Raw genomic sequence first — 17,580 nt, forward strand, 5'->3', positions numbered from 1 at the left:
ACTATTGCAAACTATTATTTACGGTGATTGTCTATATATAGAAATCATCAGATGTTGAAAACCTTTGATTTAAATATTCATTTATGGTGTGCCTTTTCAAAAGAATCCAATGTTTACAAAACGTATCATATAGAGGTCAAATACCTCGCAATGAAATTGATGAATGACGTGTTCGTCCATATGGATTTGGAGCGATCGTCATAATATATGTTAGAATACTATTACAACGATAATCGTTACATATATATATTGTTTCGAAATCCTTAAGTTAGTAGTCTCATCTTACTTGTATAGTTCATTGTTAATACACTCAATGATATACTTAATTATCATTTTATCATGTTAAATATAGTACATCAATATCTTAATACAATACATATGTATTTAGTAAGACATTGTTATAACGACAATCGTTATGTATATCGTTTCGAGCTTCATAATTCAATATTCTCATTTTTTTATGTATATCACACATTGTTAATATACTTAGTGAGATACTTACTTATCATAATCTCATGTTAACCATATATATGTCCATATATATCATCATGTCGTTTTTACAAGTTTTAACGTTCGTGAATCGTCGGACAAACTGGGTGGTCAAATGTTAACACAAAATCCGTTTCAATTAATCAAGTCTTAACAAGTTTGATTGCTTAACATGTTGGAAACATTTAATCATGTAAATATCAATTTCATTTAATATATATATAAACATGGAAAAGTTCGGGTCACTACAAATAGAAGACAAGAAAGGTTATCCTATAAATACAAGACTTCGTCCACATAACGAAGGATCTGGATTTTGTCCACCTTCACACACACGTTCTAAGAACAGCAGCGCCTAGCGCAAATATACCCGCGCTACCGGACTCACAGCATTACACTAGACATTCTTGATATACAGGTAATGTTCTATGAACAGAAACCCTATCTTATAGCGCGAGCCATCAATGACCGGACCACCCGCTGATGGTGGGTCTAATGTTTAACCACCCCTGTTGAGATCATCATCTCACAAGGAGTTATTCACGGTACTCCGGACCGGAGAGTTAAACCCAATTGACCCTTAAATCCCCTCTTAGTGATGTCAAGCATGGACCGAACCCGACCCGATTATTCTATGCTTGATCGGTGGTGGCTTGTTTAATAAATACAAGTTGAACGGGAAGTGGTGTTCGATCTTGGCTCAGGAGAGTTCGAAGTGGTGTTTCCAGTGGCGTAAGGGGAATAACAGCTGGAAACAACTGCTAATACCTCGTAAGCTGAGGAGTAAAAGGAAGAATTTTCTCGAGTCCTAGGGGCTCACGCCTGATAAGCTAGTTGGTGAGATGATTAGCTACATTGGGCTTGAGACACAGCCCAGACTCCTACGGGAGGCAGCAATGGTGAATTTTCTGCAACGCTCCTTCTTCATCTCTTGTAATTTAGGAGATTTCTCCAACTCATAAAAAATATAGTTACATACAATCCTCAAAAGATAAAAAGAGAAAGAGATATTAATTCAAGTAAAAAAGTGAAAGTTCAGTCGTCACACTTTCCTTATCCAACTCTTGTTCACGATAAAAAAAAAATCTGTCAAATCATAAATAAGTTCAAATTTAGGCCATTTTTGCAAGATAATATTTTACCAGTATGGTAAATTGGTCAAGATGATCCAAATTACAATAATGTTTGTCAATATACTAAAAAAATCGTAATTGCAAAGGTGTCCCCTGACATCACACATCATGCTTATAGTTTGGTGTGTGATGCGTGTTGCCGAGATAATGACCGAAACAACTATTTTTCATCGCGAACACGCACCATACACCAAGCACGGTGCGTAGTGCTTGGTGCGTGGTGTTTATTGCTTGTTGGGTAAGAACTTTGAATGACCGTATGTCCGTATTGTTAGAGCTGATTTGGGTCCAAATGTATATGTCGTCCAATCTACGTGTGATACTCCACCGAAAAAACCAAAATCACTGAAAAAAGGAAAGTAACTCCAAGATGACGAAGAAGGCGGTCAGTCATAAAGGCATAATCTTCTGAGATAAAGATATAACCGTACATTACATAACATTTAATGGAGTACATTTTTTTTGAACGGCGAATTTGCATCAGCGGATCATTTATTTCAACGACCCTCATCATTTGCACCCACACACGCTAGAAGGAAACTTCTACCCGGGTTGCTTGGAAACTAATCGCGGGACCTGGGTTGCTTGGCAACTAATCGCAGGAAATTGGTGAGAAAACCTTCCGCCCCCAGGAATTGAACCCGGGTTGCTTGGCAACTAATCGTGGACCCTTCCACACTGAGACTTGATACCGTTGAAGCAAACGTTCGTTGGTTAATGGAGTACATTTTGATTTTGATTTGGTTTAATCCATATGGCATTTATATAATTTCTTGGACTTCGATCTCTACAAATTTCTTCACAAGAATGCATCTTTAACCCTAGCTGTCGACAAATAGAAAGTCGTACATCCTTCAATTGATTTGCAGTGGTATGCTATTGAAGACCATATTGCTAATTTTGGTCAGATGTGAGCACAAAGCCAAGTTACAACCATACCACTTTGTTGGAGCTAATCGGATCTTGAGATCGAGATTTCTAGCGAATTGTTGACTTTCAGGTATCGATTTAGTCAACCCGATCAAGAATGATGGATTAGATCGATGCCTAGAATTGTTAATTCAACTTGATGTGTTTTCTAGGTGTTCTTGGTGGATAGAAAACGGCTGAAAAACCTTATGGGATCATTAACCCTATATGTGAAGCATTAACCTTTTTATATACTGCCCGATCCTTTTGTCGGTCGACAGGCGTGAGGCGTCTGTCGTGCGACAGTCTTGTCTAACTTTACCGAGGGTCGGTTAATACAAACTGGGGACTTACAATACACCAACAGATTATATTCCTTGGAAAATGGTACTTGTCACACCGTATCTGAAACTTGCTATTACACGTCCATTTTCGATTCCCTAAATAAACCAGAGGTGCACTTTTTCTTATGCAGAAAAGCCATTCGTTAATTATGACATCTTATTTGTTTATTTGTGTTAAGATTGAAGAAAATAATGTGGCATTGACAACATTCTATTTCTACTCACTGGAATCCACACTTGCCCGAAGAAAAGAAGAACTTTCAGCTCTGCAAACCATCTTGGACTAAACAGTAAACACCTATTGCTTGACGACAAATTATAGTTCTCAAAGGTCCGGTATGCTGAACATATGATAAATATTTAAGCTAATAAATTTTATTGTACTAAAAAACTTGTGTTTCTCTTTTTTTTTTTTTTTTTTGCAGGGAAGAAGCGGACGAGTTTTGCAGAACACTGGAAGAGAATGAGGATGAGTCACGAACTATATCCGAGATGACGGACGAATTATATCACAAGATGGTCTTATTTATCTGCAAAGGTTTAAAATTTTGAAGATGTTCTCGAGGTTCTTAGATACAGATTTACGCAATAAGGCTCTTTTTTTTTCTCTTTTTTTATAAAAGGCAAGGCCCCAAAGTGATGTTGGTGGAAATTGAACCCGAGTGTCCTTTGAAAATTCCAAGCAACCAACCACTCAACCACTCCTTTGGGGTTTACGCAATCAGGCCATTGACATGGTATCAGACTGTATATGAATAATCTTCATCTATTGTATGATATGACCATCAAATATAAAAGATGCATTTCGACTTTTGGGGTAGACCGTATCATGTTTTCAACCTAAACTTGTATGATTGTTAACCAGCCTACTTTTGTGGATGAATTTGCATTAACGAAAACAGCTAAATGTGTGCACTGTGCAAGAATTATGGTCACGTTCTGCACACTATTTGTTTACAATATTCATAAAGCTGTAGCCACACTGAACCAACAGTTAGATTACAGGCTCACAATCTTGCTAACCACGTAGGGATGCCCTGGGGACCGGTGGTAAACCAAGTTCATCCACCTGTAAAACATTAACCCATATCAACATTAATGTCGAATTTTCATGGTGGGAGAGCATTTGACCAATCACAATAAACATAAATATACAAAAATGAAAATGAAATCTACTAATTAGAACATAGGGTTAACAAGTTTTGTAAAACACCTGATTATTAACTCTCCCACTTGGTACCGCATGCCCAGTGGGAGCCGAAGGCAAGTTGAGGTCATCATAATCGGGTTCATTATCAGGTTGAAGATACGAAGGTACACCTTCCCCTTCAGTTTCCAGCCCCATGTCTGCCTCCAAAGCATCAAGTTCTGCATTGTGTCACAACAAAGTAGATTAAAAGGAATGTATAACAAGAAAAATTATTACTTGTGAAAGTTTTCACAATTTGCTACTGTCAGATCATTATAATATCTCTTGTTGGGTTAAAAAAGTGTAATAGAAAACTTGGGATTAATTGGAAAATCGGTCAAAACTCGGGAATACTCAGAAAATCAGTCAAAATTGGTCAAAATCTGTCAAAGTAAAACTTGGTCAACATCCAAGCATTCCCGAGTTGCCGAGTACTGCCTAAAAAATCCCAACCGACTACTCCCGGAGTAGTGAGTTTTGCAACCTTGAAGTGTATTATTAATAAATAGCAAAACACATCCAAAGTTGTTGGCGGTTGGAAGAAAACGAACAATATTCAGTTGTAAATTACAGTATTACCGCCCATGAGATCTTCTTCGTCAATATCATCAGGGACACTGTAGTTTCTACCAAGAGACTCTTGTATTTCATTGCTAACGTCCATCAAGTCTATCATATCATCTTGCAAATTCTTCACATGAATATACCAAATGGTCCCAAATTAAAGATTGTCGAACGATAGATGATAATAGAAAAAGATAATAAGTAAATAGGATAACTGTACCATGATTTCATGAGTCATGCAGGTCGGGTAACAGATCAAGCGGGTTTTGGATCAAAACAGTAAACTATTTGTATGGGTTGATTTTTGACATGTTTCCTTTTACTCTGATTTTTCGGTCAAAATAGTAACCTATTTCCATCTGTTTCTACAATTATTTATGGACCAAAAAGTCATATTAAAAAAAAAAAAATTCCTTATAAAGGAAAATATATAAGACTTTATGGATTGAAAAGTTCCTTTATATCCAATTTTTTCCTTTTAGTGTTTTGGTCTATTAGAGATGAACCATAAACGAAGTGACCCTATAAGTAAATGGGTTGAAATTGCTAGTATAAAAAATTAGAAAAGCAAACTGTATACGAACATCGATTTCTTGGATCTTCACAGTCTTCATCATCCCTTTCAATTCTTTGTTTGCTGATTTCAAAGCTGACATCTGCAAGATACGAAACAGATCAAGAAAATCCAACTTTTGAGTCTGGTTGACAGAAATATAATTATATCTCTCTTAAAAACAATGTACATATGCTATTATAGTGTTGGATTTATGTAGGATTAGGTGAAGAGGTGGCATAACAGGTGGGTCTAGCAACTCGGTTACAGATCTAAATGGGTTGATTTAGTAGTCGAGTTAACCGGAAAACAATGTCTGTCCATTTTTATCAATATTTAACAGGTTTCATATGCTAACAAAAGTATTGTTTAAAAAACAATTTCATTTAGTAATATAAAATTATATTAGCAGAATAAGCATTGAAAATACATTTGGTGAGACATTCAGCTGTTTGACCCGTTCAACCCAACGGACACATTTTTCTCGTAGCGAGATTTGTTGTTTGACTTGTTACTAATAAACCATAAACCAATGACTCGGGTATAAGAAAAAAAGGATCGTAATTTCCACCTCTAGTTAAGTCAAACAGATGCCAAACATGTTACAAAATGATTAAGATAGGTGAAGGTTCTAATGAGAACCACAAAAAGACAAGAACTTGTAAGAATCACAAGAATACGTAATCGTTCAATTAAGAAATCAAAAAACGTCAAATTACATATAAAAAACACATATGTTCACAATTGAACGGTTCACACGTGAACATATCGGTAAAAGTTAGTTAAAATTGGTTTAAACATATGCTTTTTCTGTTTTTATAGGTTTTATTAATTCTTATTAGCATTTTTAGAAATATTTGACATTATCACATGTGTACAATCATGACTAAACTTTGGGGTATCTAACAAGTTCTCAATTTCTTAGTGGTTCTCGTTTGAGAGCATGACTAAAAGATACGATCCAAGGATAATAACGACTAACTAAATAATTGTGAGACGTACAGTTTGTTGAGCATCTTTGATACCCTCTTGAGCAAATGCAACTTGATCAAGATTAAATGTTTGGTTGTATAGCATATCACGCTGACCTTCATACCTGACAAAAAACCAGTCAAGGTTACAAACTATCTTTGAAAAATCAGGTAATGCAGAAACAAATCATATGCATGCGCTATAAATTAGTTTATATATGATATGATGAATGTACCTATATTATTACAATGATAATCTAACCTCTAAAATAGGAAATTTGAATTTTTGGTTACTCGCTCGACCCGTTCAACCTGTTTCCATAAACGGGTCGAATCTACCACTTCTAACCATATAACTGCAAACTTACGTACTCTAAAGTAACTTACATTTTTTTCTGCTTGAGAACTCTCATAGCGCGAGCTTTAACAGCTTCTTGAGCAGGACCAGGACGCGTTCTTTTGATCTGCTCTTTATATCGAGCGAGTTCACCATCAAGACGCTTGATTTTCTCATCCACTGACTCACCTCTTTTATTGATCTAAATAAAAGGTTAACATAAACAAAACAAAACAAAACAAAAAATCAGACTTGCATACACACAACAATATATTATTCTTATTAACATAGGAGTATTATTTATTAAGGTTCAAATGAGAACCACATAGAATTTAAAAACTTGTCAGATCTACTAATTACATACAGTATTTGTTTACATGTGATTAACTTCATTCATTTGTGAGAGGAATGAGAAAAAAATTTAAAATTCGTTAAATTGTGCGTAAAACACAATATTTTATAAACTTGTTCACGAGTCCTCAACTTTTATTTGAATCTCATTTGAACCTCGTGCATATATAAATTCCACAATCCACATCATACTATTAACACAGATACAAGTAATAAACTAAACAGATGAAAAGAATTTAACACATAAATTAAAATTAAATTTAATTAAATTAAATTAAATCAAATTAAATTGATACCCGATCTGAAGCGTCATTCAGAGAAGGAGGAGGTTCTTTATCTTTCTTAGCACCAAACACTCTCTTCATTTTTCTCTTCTCTGGAAATGTTGTTTTAGGGGTTTTTTTTTATTATTAATTATTTCTAAACCCTAATTTAAGAGATCCAGATAATCATTTAGAGTATAACCACCAAATAATCTTAAACGTATAAGAAACCGTTAAAGCATTTCCAGATTTGTTAATAAAGTAGTAATAGTAATTTGTTAAACTGAAATCAGTTTGTATGAATAGAAGGTTGGTTTTATCAAATGAATTTGAAATTGAAACTTTAGAAACTATGTTAAATGCAAATTTACCCCCTTCAATTTTCTACTTTTCTCTTTTCGAACCCTGATAGTTTTGGTTTTCTTACTTAAACCAGGATTCAAATTTAATAACTGTTCTTTTGTACGAGATTTCTACACACACAGCTAGGGATAACTTCATGAGCATGCACATCGAAAACCCAAAATCGAACCGCTATAGTACCACTCTATATCATCACCCGCTTTAATTAGTATGGTACTCGGTACTCACTTTTTTTAAGTTTAAAAGAAAAGTCTGATTAACCGATTCGGTATATTACTGGTTCCATATATATCTGCAGAGCCACATTTTATAATACAAAAGTGAAACTATTCATTATCAACTATCGACTAACAAGTTTTATAATACAACGGTAATTTCTTAAATTGTAGCAAATCAACATAAAAGTTTTTGATACTACAACAATACACAATCCCGCATATACGAGATATGAGGGAGATGCGATATAGACAATCTTTCCCCTACCCTGAGAGGTCGTTTCTCTAACCATGAGTCGAGAATTATCCACTCACAGGAAGAGAAAGTCATCCCCTCTCTGCTCCAGGGTAGGGAGATTGCTTCCGTGAGGAAACGCGCCCGGAAACGCGCGTTTTCGCAAGGCGCCCGGAAACGCGCGTTTTCGCAGCGCGGGCTACCCGAAGCGTGCGTTTTCGCGGGGCGCCGGAAATGCGGGTTTTCGCGGGCCGCCCGGAAATGCGCGTTTTCGCGGGCCGCCCGGAAACGCGCGTTTTCGCGAACGCCAGGAAACGCGCGTTTTCGCGAGCCGTTCGGAAACGCGCGTTTCCGGGCGGCCCGGAAACACGCGTTTTCGCAGCGCGCCCGGAAACGCGCGTTTCTGAATCCCCTGCTATCACACCCCCAGTTAGCGCCTGGGCGAAATGTGACTTAATATCAAAATATACCAACATATTATAATAACGAGAACAATACTAAATGAGAAAGTTAAACTTTATGGAGTACGCAGCGAAAAATGAAATGTCGTTACAAAGGAGTAAAGTAAATGTTTAAATGCAATAGTAATAAATGTGATAATCTCTTGATCCTATGTCCAAGTAGCATCACATAAGCAGTAGATAAGTAAGCTTGAATCAAACAGCACTTGAGACAAAACATGCTAAAGTGTCAACCAAAAGGTTGAGTGAAGTTCATAGGTTTAACAAAAGTTTGACCGTTGTTTTAGACCACAAGATTTAGTTTGTAAAGTTGATCTCCCGCAGGATCAAAAAGTTATGCCAAAGCGTGATATTTAGACTAAACGTTCAAGTTTGCCCCATGACAAGTTGTGTCTGTCCTTGTCGGTTTAATTTCATTATCAAGTAATACAAAGACTTAGTCAAATGTATCGGGGACGTTACTCCCGATAGGCCTACCCCCAATAATTAAGCATGCAGCATCAATTAAAAATATCACTGTAGGGACTTAGTCGGACATAGCCGGGTATAGCATAGTTTAACAGTTTGGTACTCGTGTCTAAATTGTAAAAAGTAAAAACAGCATGTGTCTCACCCCAAGTAAAGTAAGTAAGTTTGCTAGCAATAAAGAGGGGCTATGAATTCACCTTAAATAGCAGTTGAAGTATTCCACGCAAGAAGGAAAGTAAAGCAAGTAAGTGATCTGGATATCAACCTAGAGGTATAACGTTTGATTAGTTAATGTCTAACTGACATAAAGTATGTTTATTAATATAGCAACTATATTGACAGTGACGATTTTCGAGAAAAGTTCCTATTTCTCAAAAGTTTCTATTTTTGGAAACTTACTATTTATGGAAAGCTTCCACTTATAGTAAGCTTCTAGTTTAAGAATGTTCGGGTTATAATTCTTATAAAAGATGTTGTACAATCTCGCCCAAACTTCGTTGCTAACATGCAAGTTACTCGAATGATCTATTGTTACCGAGTGGCCCAGGATCTCTTGACCAGAATCTAAGTCTTGGCATTCGAGATCCACAAGCGTCCCATAATGGTAACAAGGATCACCCTAGGCCACAAGTAGCGGTGATGTTTGTAGTCTTTGTACGCTATCTTTAATTATAACCTTCACGTTAGGTGCGTATATACATATATATTCATTAATTCGATTTTAATTATAATTCCTATATATTAATTCATAAAAATACTTTTATAATTTTTAGTAACATATATTACTAATTATAACATGTTATTTATTTTATTTTTAGTTGCATATAATTTATAACATTATTTACATATTTTGGTAAAAAAAATAATAAACTGAAGTAAAAAGTAAAAAGTAAAAAGTAAAAAAGTAAAAAGTAAGAAAAGAATACTTACTAGTAGTAATTCTTCAAAGAGAGAATGAGAGAAATTTTGGTGTGAGTTTGAATGAGAAATGAGGGGTATTTATACTTGAAAAAATTAGGTAAAAAGAATAAAATAATTAAAAGAAAAAGAAATATTTTAATTTTTAATGGGATTTTAAAATTCAAAAGTATTAAATGTTAGGTCATGGGATAATGCACAAAATAAAATAATAAAAGTAGTTTTTCCATTATAATTTTTAATTAAAAAGTATTTTATTTATTATTATTATTTTTTAATTCATTTATTTTAAGGATTTTTTTATATAAATAAACAAATTGATTTAGTGCTTTTCCAAGAATATTTGTCAATATTTTTTTTATTTAATTAATAAATACGAATTTTGCATAAAAATAATAAATAATTCGGTATTTTGTATTTTTAATAATAATTATGATTTTAATTATTAAACTATAGTTTTAGTAAGTTTGTAAATATTATTACATTTATATATAATTGGATTTATTATATAGTTAAATATATAATACATTAACTAAATAATAAAAGTGATACAAAGTTTATATACTTAGTTAAATTATGTCAAATTATATAAATTAATAATATATTATTTATTTAAGCGTACATTGTTGACTAAAAATTACTATTCGGTCAATATTTAATTGTATATAACAACCCTTAATACATATTGTCAGGCAAATAACCCTATGGTTAATTCAGTAAATTTAGAAGTCGAAAAGTGAGGGTTGTTACAGTACCTCCCCGTTAATAAAAACTTCGTCCCGAAGTTTTAGGTAGACTTCTCGGATGCATCAGCGGTTGAGAAGAGATGGGGATATTTCTGTTTCATTTGGACTTCACGTTCCCAGGTATACTCGGGGCCACGTCGTGAATTCTAACGGATCTTAACAATAGGTATGGTGCTTTGTTTTAAGCGTTTAGCAGATCGGTCCATGACTTCTACGGGTTCCTCTATGAAGTGCATTTTATCATCAATGCGAATGTCATCCAAAGGAATAATGAGAGTGTCATCAGCAATACACCGTTTAAGATTTGAGACATGAAACACTTCATGTACTTGACTGAGTTCGGTTGGTAGTTCTAATCGATATGCCACGGGACCAATTCTTTCAGTGATTGTGAAAGGTCCAACATATCGTGGACTGAGTTTACTTCGTTTACCGAAACGGACAACACCTTTCCAAAGGGATACTTTCAACATGACTTTATCTCCAACTTGGTATTCGATGTCCTTTCGTTTCTTATCGACATAACTCTTCTGTCGGCTACGGGCAGTTTCTAAATGTTGCTTGATTTGAACGATCTTTTCGGTAGTTTTGTGAATAATTTCAGGACCAATTAAATGTCTGTCCTCAAGTTCATCCCAACATAGAGGGGATCTATACTTCCGTCCATATAGAGCTTCAAAAGGTGCAGCTTTAATGCTAGAGTGATAACTGTTGTTATAAAAAAATTCAACCAAAGGCAGATGTCTATCCCAGCCTTTGCCCAAGTCGATAACACAAGCACGAAGCATATCTTCCAATGTTTGAATGGTTCGCTCACCTTGACCATCGGTTTGCGGATGATAAGCAGTACTTATGTCGAGTTGAGTTCCAAGAGCAGTTTGTAAGGATTTCCAGAATCTGGAAGTGAATTTACTGTCGCGATCGGATATGATTGATATAGGAACACCATGACGAGAGACAATTTCTTTGATATACAGTTGTGACAATCTCTCCATCTTGTCGGTCTCCTTGATCGGTAAGAAATGAGTAGATTTAGTAAGACGATATACTATGACCCATATAGTATCATTTCCACTAGAAGTCTTGGGCAATTTAGTAATAAAGTCCATAGCGATACATTCCCACTTGCACTGCGGAATATCGGGTTGTGTCAATAGACCAGAAGGCTTTTGATGTTCAGCATTGACTTTTAAACAAGTGAGACACTTACTAACATAAGTAGCAATGTCAGTTTTCATGTTAGGCCACCAGTAGAATTCCTTCACATCGTGGTACATCTTACTGGAACCCGGATGAATAGAATACCTAGTCTTATGCGCTTCATCCAAGACTAATTCACGAAGATTACCGAAGCGAGGAACCCAAATTCTGTTGCCAAAGTACCGTGTACCATTAGCTTTCACTTGGAGTTGGTTCTCGAAACCGATAGGTCCTTCACCTTCGATAAGTGTTGGTTTAATAGCTTCCAGTTGAGCTTCGCAAATTCGTGATATAAGATTTGATTTGATTTTCATGTTTAAGGCACGAACACGTTTAACATCGTCTTTTCGACTAAGGGCAGCGGTAACTACATTTGCCTTGCCAGGATGATATTCCATCTTACAGTCATAATCGTTCAATAACTCGAGCCATCGACTTTGCCTCATATTCAGCTATTTTTGATCAAAGATGTGTTCAAGACTTTTATGGTCAGTGTACACCGTAAACTGGGTACCATATAGATAATGTCTCCATATCTTTAATGCAAATACCACGGCACCTAACTCAAGGTCGTGTGTGGTATAGTTCTCCTCGTGTTTCTTCAACTGTCTAGATGCGTAGGCAATAACCTTTTCACGTTGCATTAAAACACAACCAAAGCCTTGCTTTGAGGCATCGCAGTAAACAACAAAATCGTCAGTACCTTCAGGTAAAGATAGAATCGGGGCTGTGGTCAATTTCTCCTTCAGAATCTTGAAAGCAGATTCCTATTCTTCGGACCACTCAAATTTCTTCCCTTTTTGTGTTAGCTTCGTAAGAGGTTTAGCAAGAAGTGAAAAATCCTTTATAAATCTTCGATAGTAACCGGCAAGTCCCAAAAATTGGCGAATATGCTTCGCAGTCTTTGGTATCTCCCAGTTCTGAATAGCAGTGATTTTAGCAGGATCAACATGTATTCCTCTTCTATCAACAACATGTCCAAGGAATTGTACGGTTTTGAGCCAAAAATCGCACTTAGAGAATTTAGCATAAAGTTGTTTCTTTCGTAAGAGTTCAAGAATCATACGCAAATGTTGCTCATGTTCTTTCTCACTCTTGGAATAGATCAAGATGTCATCAATGAATACAATGACGAATTTATCGAGATAGGGTTTGCAAACACGGTTCATAAGATCCATGAACACAGCAGGAGCATTGGTCAAACCAAAAGGCATGACACAGAATTCATAGTGCCCATAACGAATGCGAAAAGCAGTCTTAGGAATATCGGATTCCTTGACTCTAAGTTGGTGATATTCGGACCTCAAATCAATCTTTGAATAAATACTTGACCCTTGAAGTTGGTCGAATAGATCATCAATACGTGGCAACGGATAACGGTTCTTGATAGTAAGCTTGTTAAGTTCGCGGTAATCAATGCACATCCTTAACGTACCATCCTTCTTTTTAATAAATAAAATAGGAGCTCCCCATGGGGACGAGCTTGGATGAATGAAACCTTTATCCAATAGTTCTTGGAGCTGGTTGGAAAGTTCCTTCATCTCGGAGGGTGCTAAACGATACGGCGCTTTAGCAATAGGAGCAGCACCGGGAGTTAAATCAATTTGAAATTCAACTTGTCGAGGAGGTGGAAGACCAGGAAGATCTTCGGGAAACACATCGGGAAAGTCTTTAACAACTGGTACATCTTCAATACGCTTCTCTTTCGATTCAATCATCTTAACGTGAGGTAGAATAGCTGGATAACCTTTCTTAAGGTATTTGCGAGTTTTAATACAGGAGATGATGTTGAGATTGGAACCACTCTTTTCACCTTGGATGATGAGAGTCTCTCCATTTCCCAATGGAACATGAACAGTTTTATCGTAACACATGATATAAATAAAACACTTTATTTTATTAAGGAACTAGGCATTAAATAAGCGTTAATACACGATTCGGAATTAGAAATAGTTTTAAGGCATAGCCTTTACATAGATGGAAAAATAGGAAATATAACTAAAGATTATTAAGATTGAAATAATCTTCATATCTCTTCTTTTCGTCCTCAAACTGCTTCATCACTTTTTCCATGTTATTCTTCACAAGTTTCTCTAACCTTTCGGTTTGAGAGTCGAGAGTCTCTTTGATAAACTTATCATATCGCTCGTTCTTCCCTTTTTGCTTTTCGTAGAGATATTCGAGATTGTCATAAAGGTTGGTAACACGACTGTTAACGGCATTGATGTCGTATTCCCTTTGTAACATCCCGCATTTTTCCGTTAAATTATTTTAACGCCAATCTTTTTCTTTTTAAATAATACCCTTCGTATCTAGATTCGTATCCTTTGTTAAGTAACATTTTAAATATTCTCGTTATCGGATTTTAATATCTCCCGTACTCCCGTGAAATTTAAAATATTCGATCGGTTAAATCCCGCACCCGCTTCTAAACTCGAGGGACTAAAATTGACACGGGGCAAACTAGTTGACTAGGTCAACTAGTCCACCCCAATCACCACCATTCAATCACCTCCATCTCTCTCTCTTTCTCTCTAGCAAGAACACACACACAAACACCCAATTCAATCATTCATCATCTAAATTCGATCTAGGAGGCTTACAACAAAACAAATTACATATTTGGAATCCTCTCTTCATCCTCTACAATTTGATACCAACTTCATCTCGTTTGGGTAACATTTCTAAAACTCTAGATTTCTCTAAATTCGTGTTTTTGATTTGAAATGGTGTTAGTTAGTGTCTATGGCTCGTGTCTAGCATGAATATATGATTTACTTGCTCGATTCGTTGTTTTGAGTAACTAGTTTGAACAATTGAAATGGGTTTGCTTAATCTTGCATTTTGAAAGATTAAATGTTGTTTGATTGTTAAAGTTCATGTTTTAATTGTGTTACTAGTATCACTAGCTTCGTTTTGATGCGTAGGTTGATTAAGAAAACTTCAAAAACCCGATTATTGATTTTTGTGAATTTTGGTTAGGGTTTGTTAGACTTTGAAATGAACTTTTGATGCGTTGAATGCTTGTTAATGTTGTTAGTAAGTGTTTAGATGCAATGTATGCTTAATTACCTTCGAAACGGCATATCGTATGTGTAAATTGGATTCCCGAATCATAAAATACGTTTTACGAACTTGAAACTTTGAAAATAAACCTTTCTTGATCAATTGATGAGATTTCGGCTATTGTAAATGATGTTATTGTTGGACCATAAGTGCTTAGTTGTATTCCTCGTCAAAATACCTTTCCAACGATATATGATAGGCATTATAAGTGTTTGCGGGTCAATTGTTGTGTTAGAATTGATTTTGGCTCGTGCATACTTGGGAAAAACAGAAACAGACCTGCACAGATGGTGGCGCGGCGCGCCCCATCCCCGCGCGGCGCGCAGATGTGCCTGGTCAGATTCTGACCTCCTCGTCCCATTTCACGTGAAATGTTTGATGACCTACGGACCTCCGATTCACATGAAACTTGTTTTAATATACTTGTATATGAATAATTAGCATAGAAAATTTGTCCGGAACCCGACCCGAACGTGTTGACTTTTGTTGACTTTGACCGACCAAAGTTTGACTTTTTGTCAAACTTAACCAAATGATTATGCAACCCTCCTAACTTGTTTATATACTTGTACCTTGCATGAAACTTGACAATTTGATTTCACATGCTACATAATCGAGTCGTAACGAGCCATAGGACTAATTGAACAACTTTGACCTTTCGTGACTATCGTTATTGATACAACCTAATTGTTTAGGTCGAGACTAGCATTGTTCTTTGCACGTTTACTCGTTGAAGTACTTTATTAACTCTTGCGCTCAAGGTGAGATCATAGTCCCACCTTTTCAACAACTTTTATACTTTTAAATCGTGGGCTGAGAAAACATATACTTTGTTACATCTTGTACTACTTACTTTTATGTTTTGAACACAAGTGTGAAAACAAACATTCCACGTGCGAGTTAGAACAAAAATGCCTCAATTCGATTATCATTAGTTACACTTGCAGGGTGTAAGCGAGAACTTATATTGTGTGGCCATACGGGTTTAACAAACCCTCATTCGGACGGTTCGCTACCGTTATGCGGATGAAATATATTTTTGTGTTTTAGTGTGGGTTCTAGCACTGTGTGATGGGGTAACGTTGGTTAAGTCTTGATAATTGAGTGCTCGCGTATAACAACACTTTTGGAATGCAAATGATTTGGATAATCTACGTTATGGGAATACAAAATCTTGTGGTTCAAAAACAACGTTTAATACTTACTAAACCTATGATTTCACCAACGTTTTCGTTGACAGATTTCTATGTTTTTCTCAGGTCTTGCATGATATGTGATACATGCTTCCGCTCACTATTTGATACTTGCATCCGATGTCGAGTATACATGCATTTCATGGAGCGTCTTTTGACTTTACTTTAAATCGTGTCGCCTAGATTTCAATCGTACTTATAACGTTGTAACTTAAATTTTGGTTGAACAATTCTTGTAAACTTTGAAACAATCCTTATTTTGAAATGAAGGCGACATATTTTGGTCAAACGTTATCTTAAAGACTTATAATCAGGTAATGGGACCCACGTAGCCGACGCCGTCACTTGACGATTTGTCGGGGTCGCTACAAGTGGTATCAGAGCCTTGGTTGTAGGGATTTAGAGTTCATTTGTGTCCACCCCGAGTCATAGGGTACATAGGTGAATCTAGACTACAACCGGCATATAGACTGAAGTAGGAGTTACTTGACTATTTGTGCATTTATACTCGAACTCTTCAATCATATCTAACTCGTATTCGATCTTGATCTTACGTTGATAAATTTTGTTGACGCGCCACCTTGACTTTATGAGGTAATGTTAAATGCACATGAGAATCAGGGTAATATAATTTCCGGGATTATATTACGGTGATTCATATGGACATTCCGACATTATGACATAAAGAATTTAAGGCGAGTCAAGGAAAATTTTCTCTACATCATCATTCCCTATCATGATTAGTATTATTGAGAATACTAATCAACGATATTCTTGTGTCTTGAAGGAACAATGCCTCCCCGTCGCGGACCACGTAATGAAACTTCCGAACAAGCTTTTCAACGCATGATAGCCACCGCCATAGGTGCGGCTATGGCTAGTATCTCCTCCGACATCAATAACAACCACAACCACAACAACCATGGAGCCGGTAATTCAAACGAGGGTTGCTCCTACAAAACTTTCATGGGGTGCAAACCTCACACCTTCGATGGGACCGGAGGACCGGTTGTGCTCACCCGATGGTTTGAGCAAACAGAAGCCGTTTTTAGCATAAGCGGTTGTCGGGACCAAGACAAAGTCAAATATTCCACCCACACTTTTGCCGGTATCGCCCTCACATGGTGGAATACGTATGTGCTGTCGGTGGGTATCGATGAAGCTCACACTCTCTCATGGGCCGACTTAAAGAAAAAGATGATCACCGAATACTTCCCGCGCGAAGAGACCCGTAAGCTCGAACACGAACTAAGAACTTTAAAAGCGGTCGGGAATGACCTAAAGGCATATAATCAACGATTTTCTGAGCTATCCTTGATGTGCCCAAACCTCGTGACCCCCGAACCTCTAAGGGTTGAACTTTACATGGATGGTCTTCCCAAGAACATCAAACAAGGAGTAATGTCATCCAAACCCAGTAATCACCAAGAGGCCCTGAATATGGCCCGTCAATTGATCGAAACGGTAGACGAGATTGAAGTGCCGGCACCTAAAGCCGAGGATGAGTCGGGTGACAACAAAAGAAAATGGGAAGCCCCCCAATCGAGCAACTACAACAACAACTTTGCCAAGGAACTTCTCACCCCCGTCGGCAAGAAAAGTTACGCCGGGA

General features: G+C 36.5%; 1 protein-coding gene across 2 annotated transcripts; it reads right to left on the minus strand.

The window, feature by feature from the left end:
• Positions 1-3,615: 3,615 nt before the first annotated feature.
• On the minus strand, positions 3,616-7,380 carry LOC139892839 (vacuolar protein sorting-associated protein 60.2-like). Of its 2 annotated transcripts, XM_071875967.1 has the most exons (7): positions 7,137-7,377; positions 6,540-6,691; positions 6,184-6,277; positions 5,213-5,284; positions 4,644-4,755; positions 4,089-4,243; positions 3,616-3,944 (listed from the first exon to the last, which is right to left on the minus strand). In XM_071875967.1, the coding sequence occupies exons 1-7, from the start codon at positions 7,203-7,205 to the stop codon at positions 3,894-3,896; spliced, it is 705 nt and encodes a 234-aa protein (XP_071732068.1). In that variant the 5' UTR covers positions 7,206-7,377; the 3' UTR covers positions 3,616-3,893. The 2 variants fall into 2 exon arrangements, with proteins under 2 accessions (XP_071732068.1, XP_071732069.1); XM_071875968.1 differs by lacking the exon at positions 4,644-4,755 and having other exon boundaries at positions 7,137-7,380.
• Between the last annotated feature and the right edge of the window lie 10,200 nt (positions 7,381-17,580).

The sequence above is a fragment of the Rutidosis leptorrhynchoides genome, chromosome 2 (genome assembly GCF_046630445.1).
Source record: "Rutidosis leptorrhynchoides isolate AG116_Rl617_1_P2 chromosome 2, CSIRO_AGI_Rlap_v1, whole genome shotgun sequence".
NCBI lineage: Eukaryota > Viridiplantae > Streptophyta > Magnoliopsida > Asterales > Asteraceae > Rutidosis > Rutidosis leptorrhynchoides.

Excerpts from the sequence above, each read along its gene's own strand:
- LOC139892839 (XM_071875967.1), bottom strand. The coding sequence starts at position 7,205 with ATGAAGAGAGTGTTTGGTGCTAAGAAAGATAAAGAACCTCCTCCTTCT. Across the intron at positions 6,692-7,136 it reads TGAATGACGCTTCAGATCGG|ATCAATAAAAGAGGTGAGTC; the intron begins GTATCAATTTAA and ends CCTTTTATTTAG. Across the intron at positions 4,244-4,643 it reads CGAAGAAGATCTCATGGGCG|AACTTGATGCTTTGGAGGCA; the intron begins GTAATACTGTAA and ends GACACAATGCAG.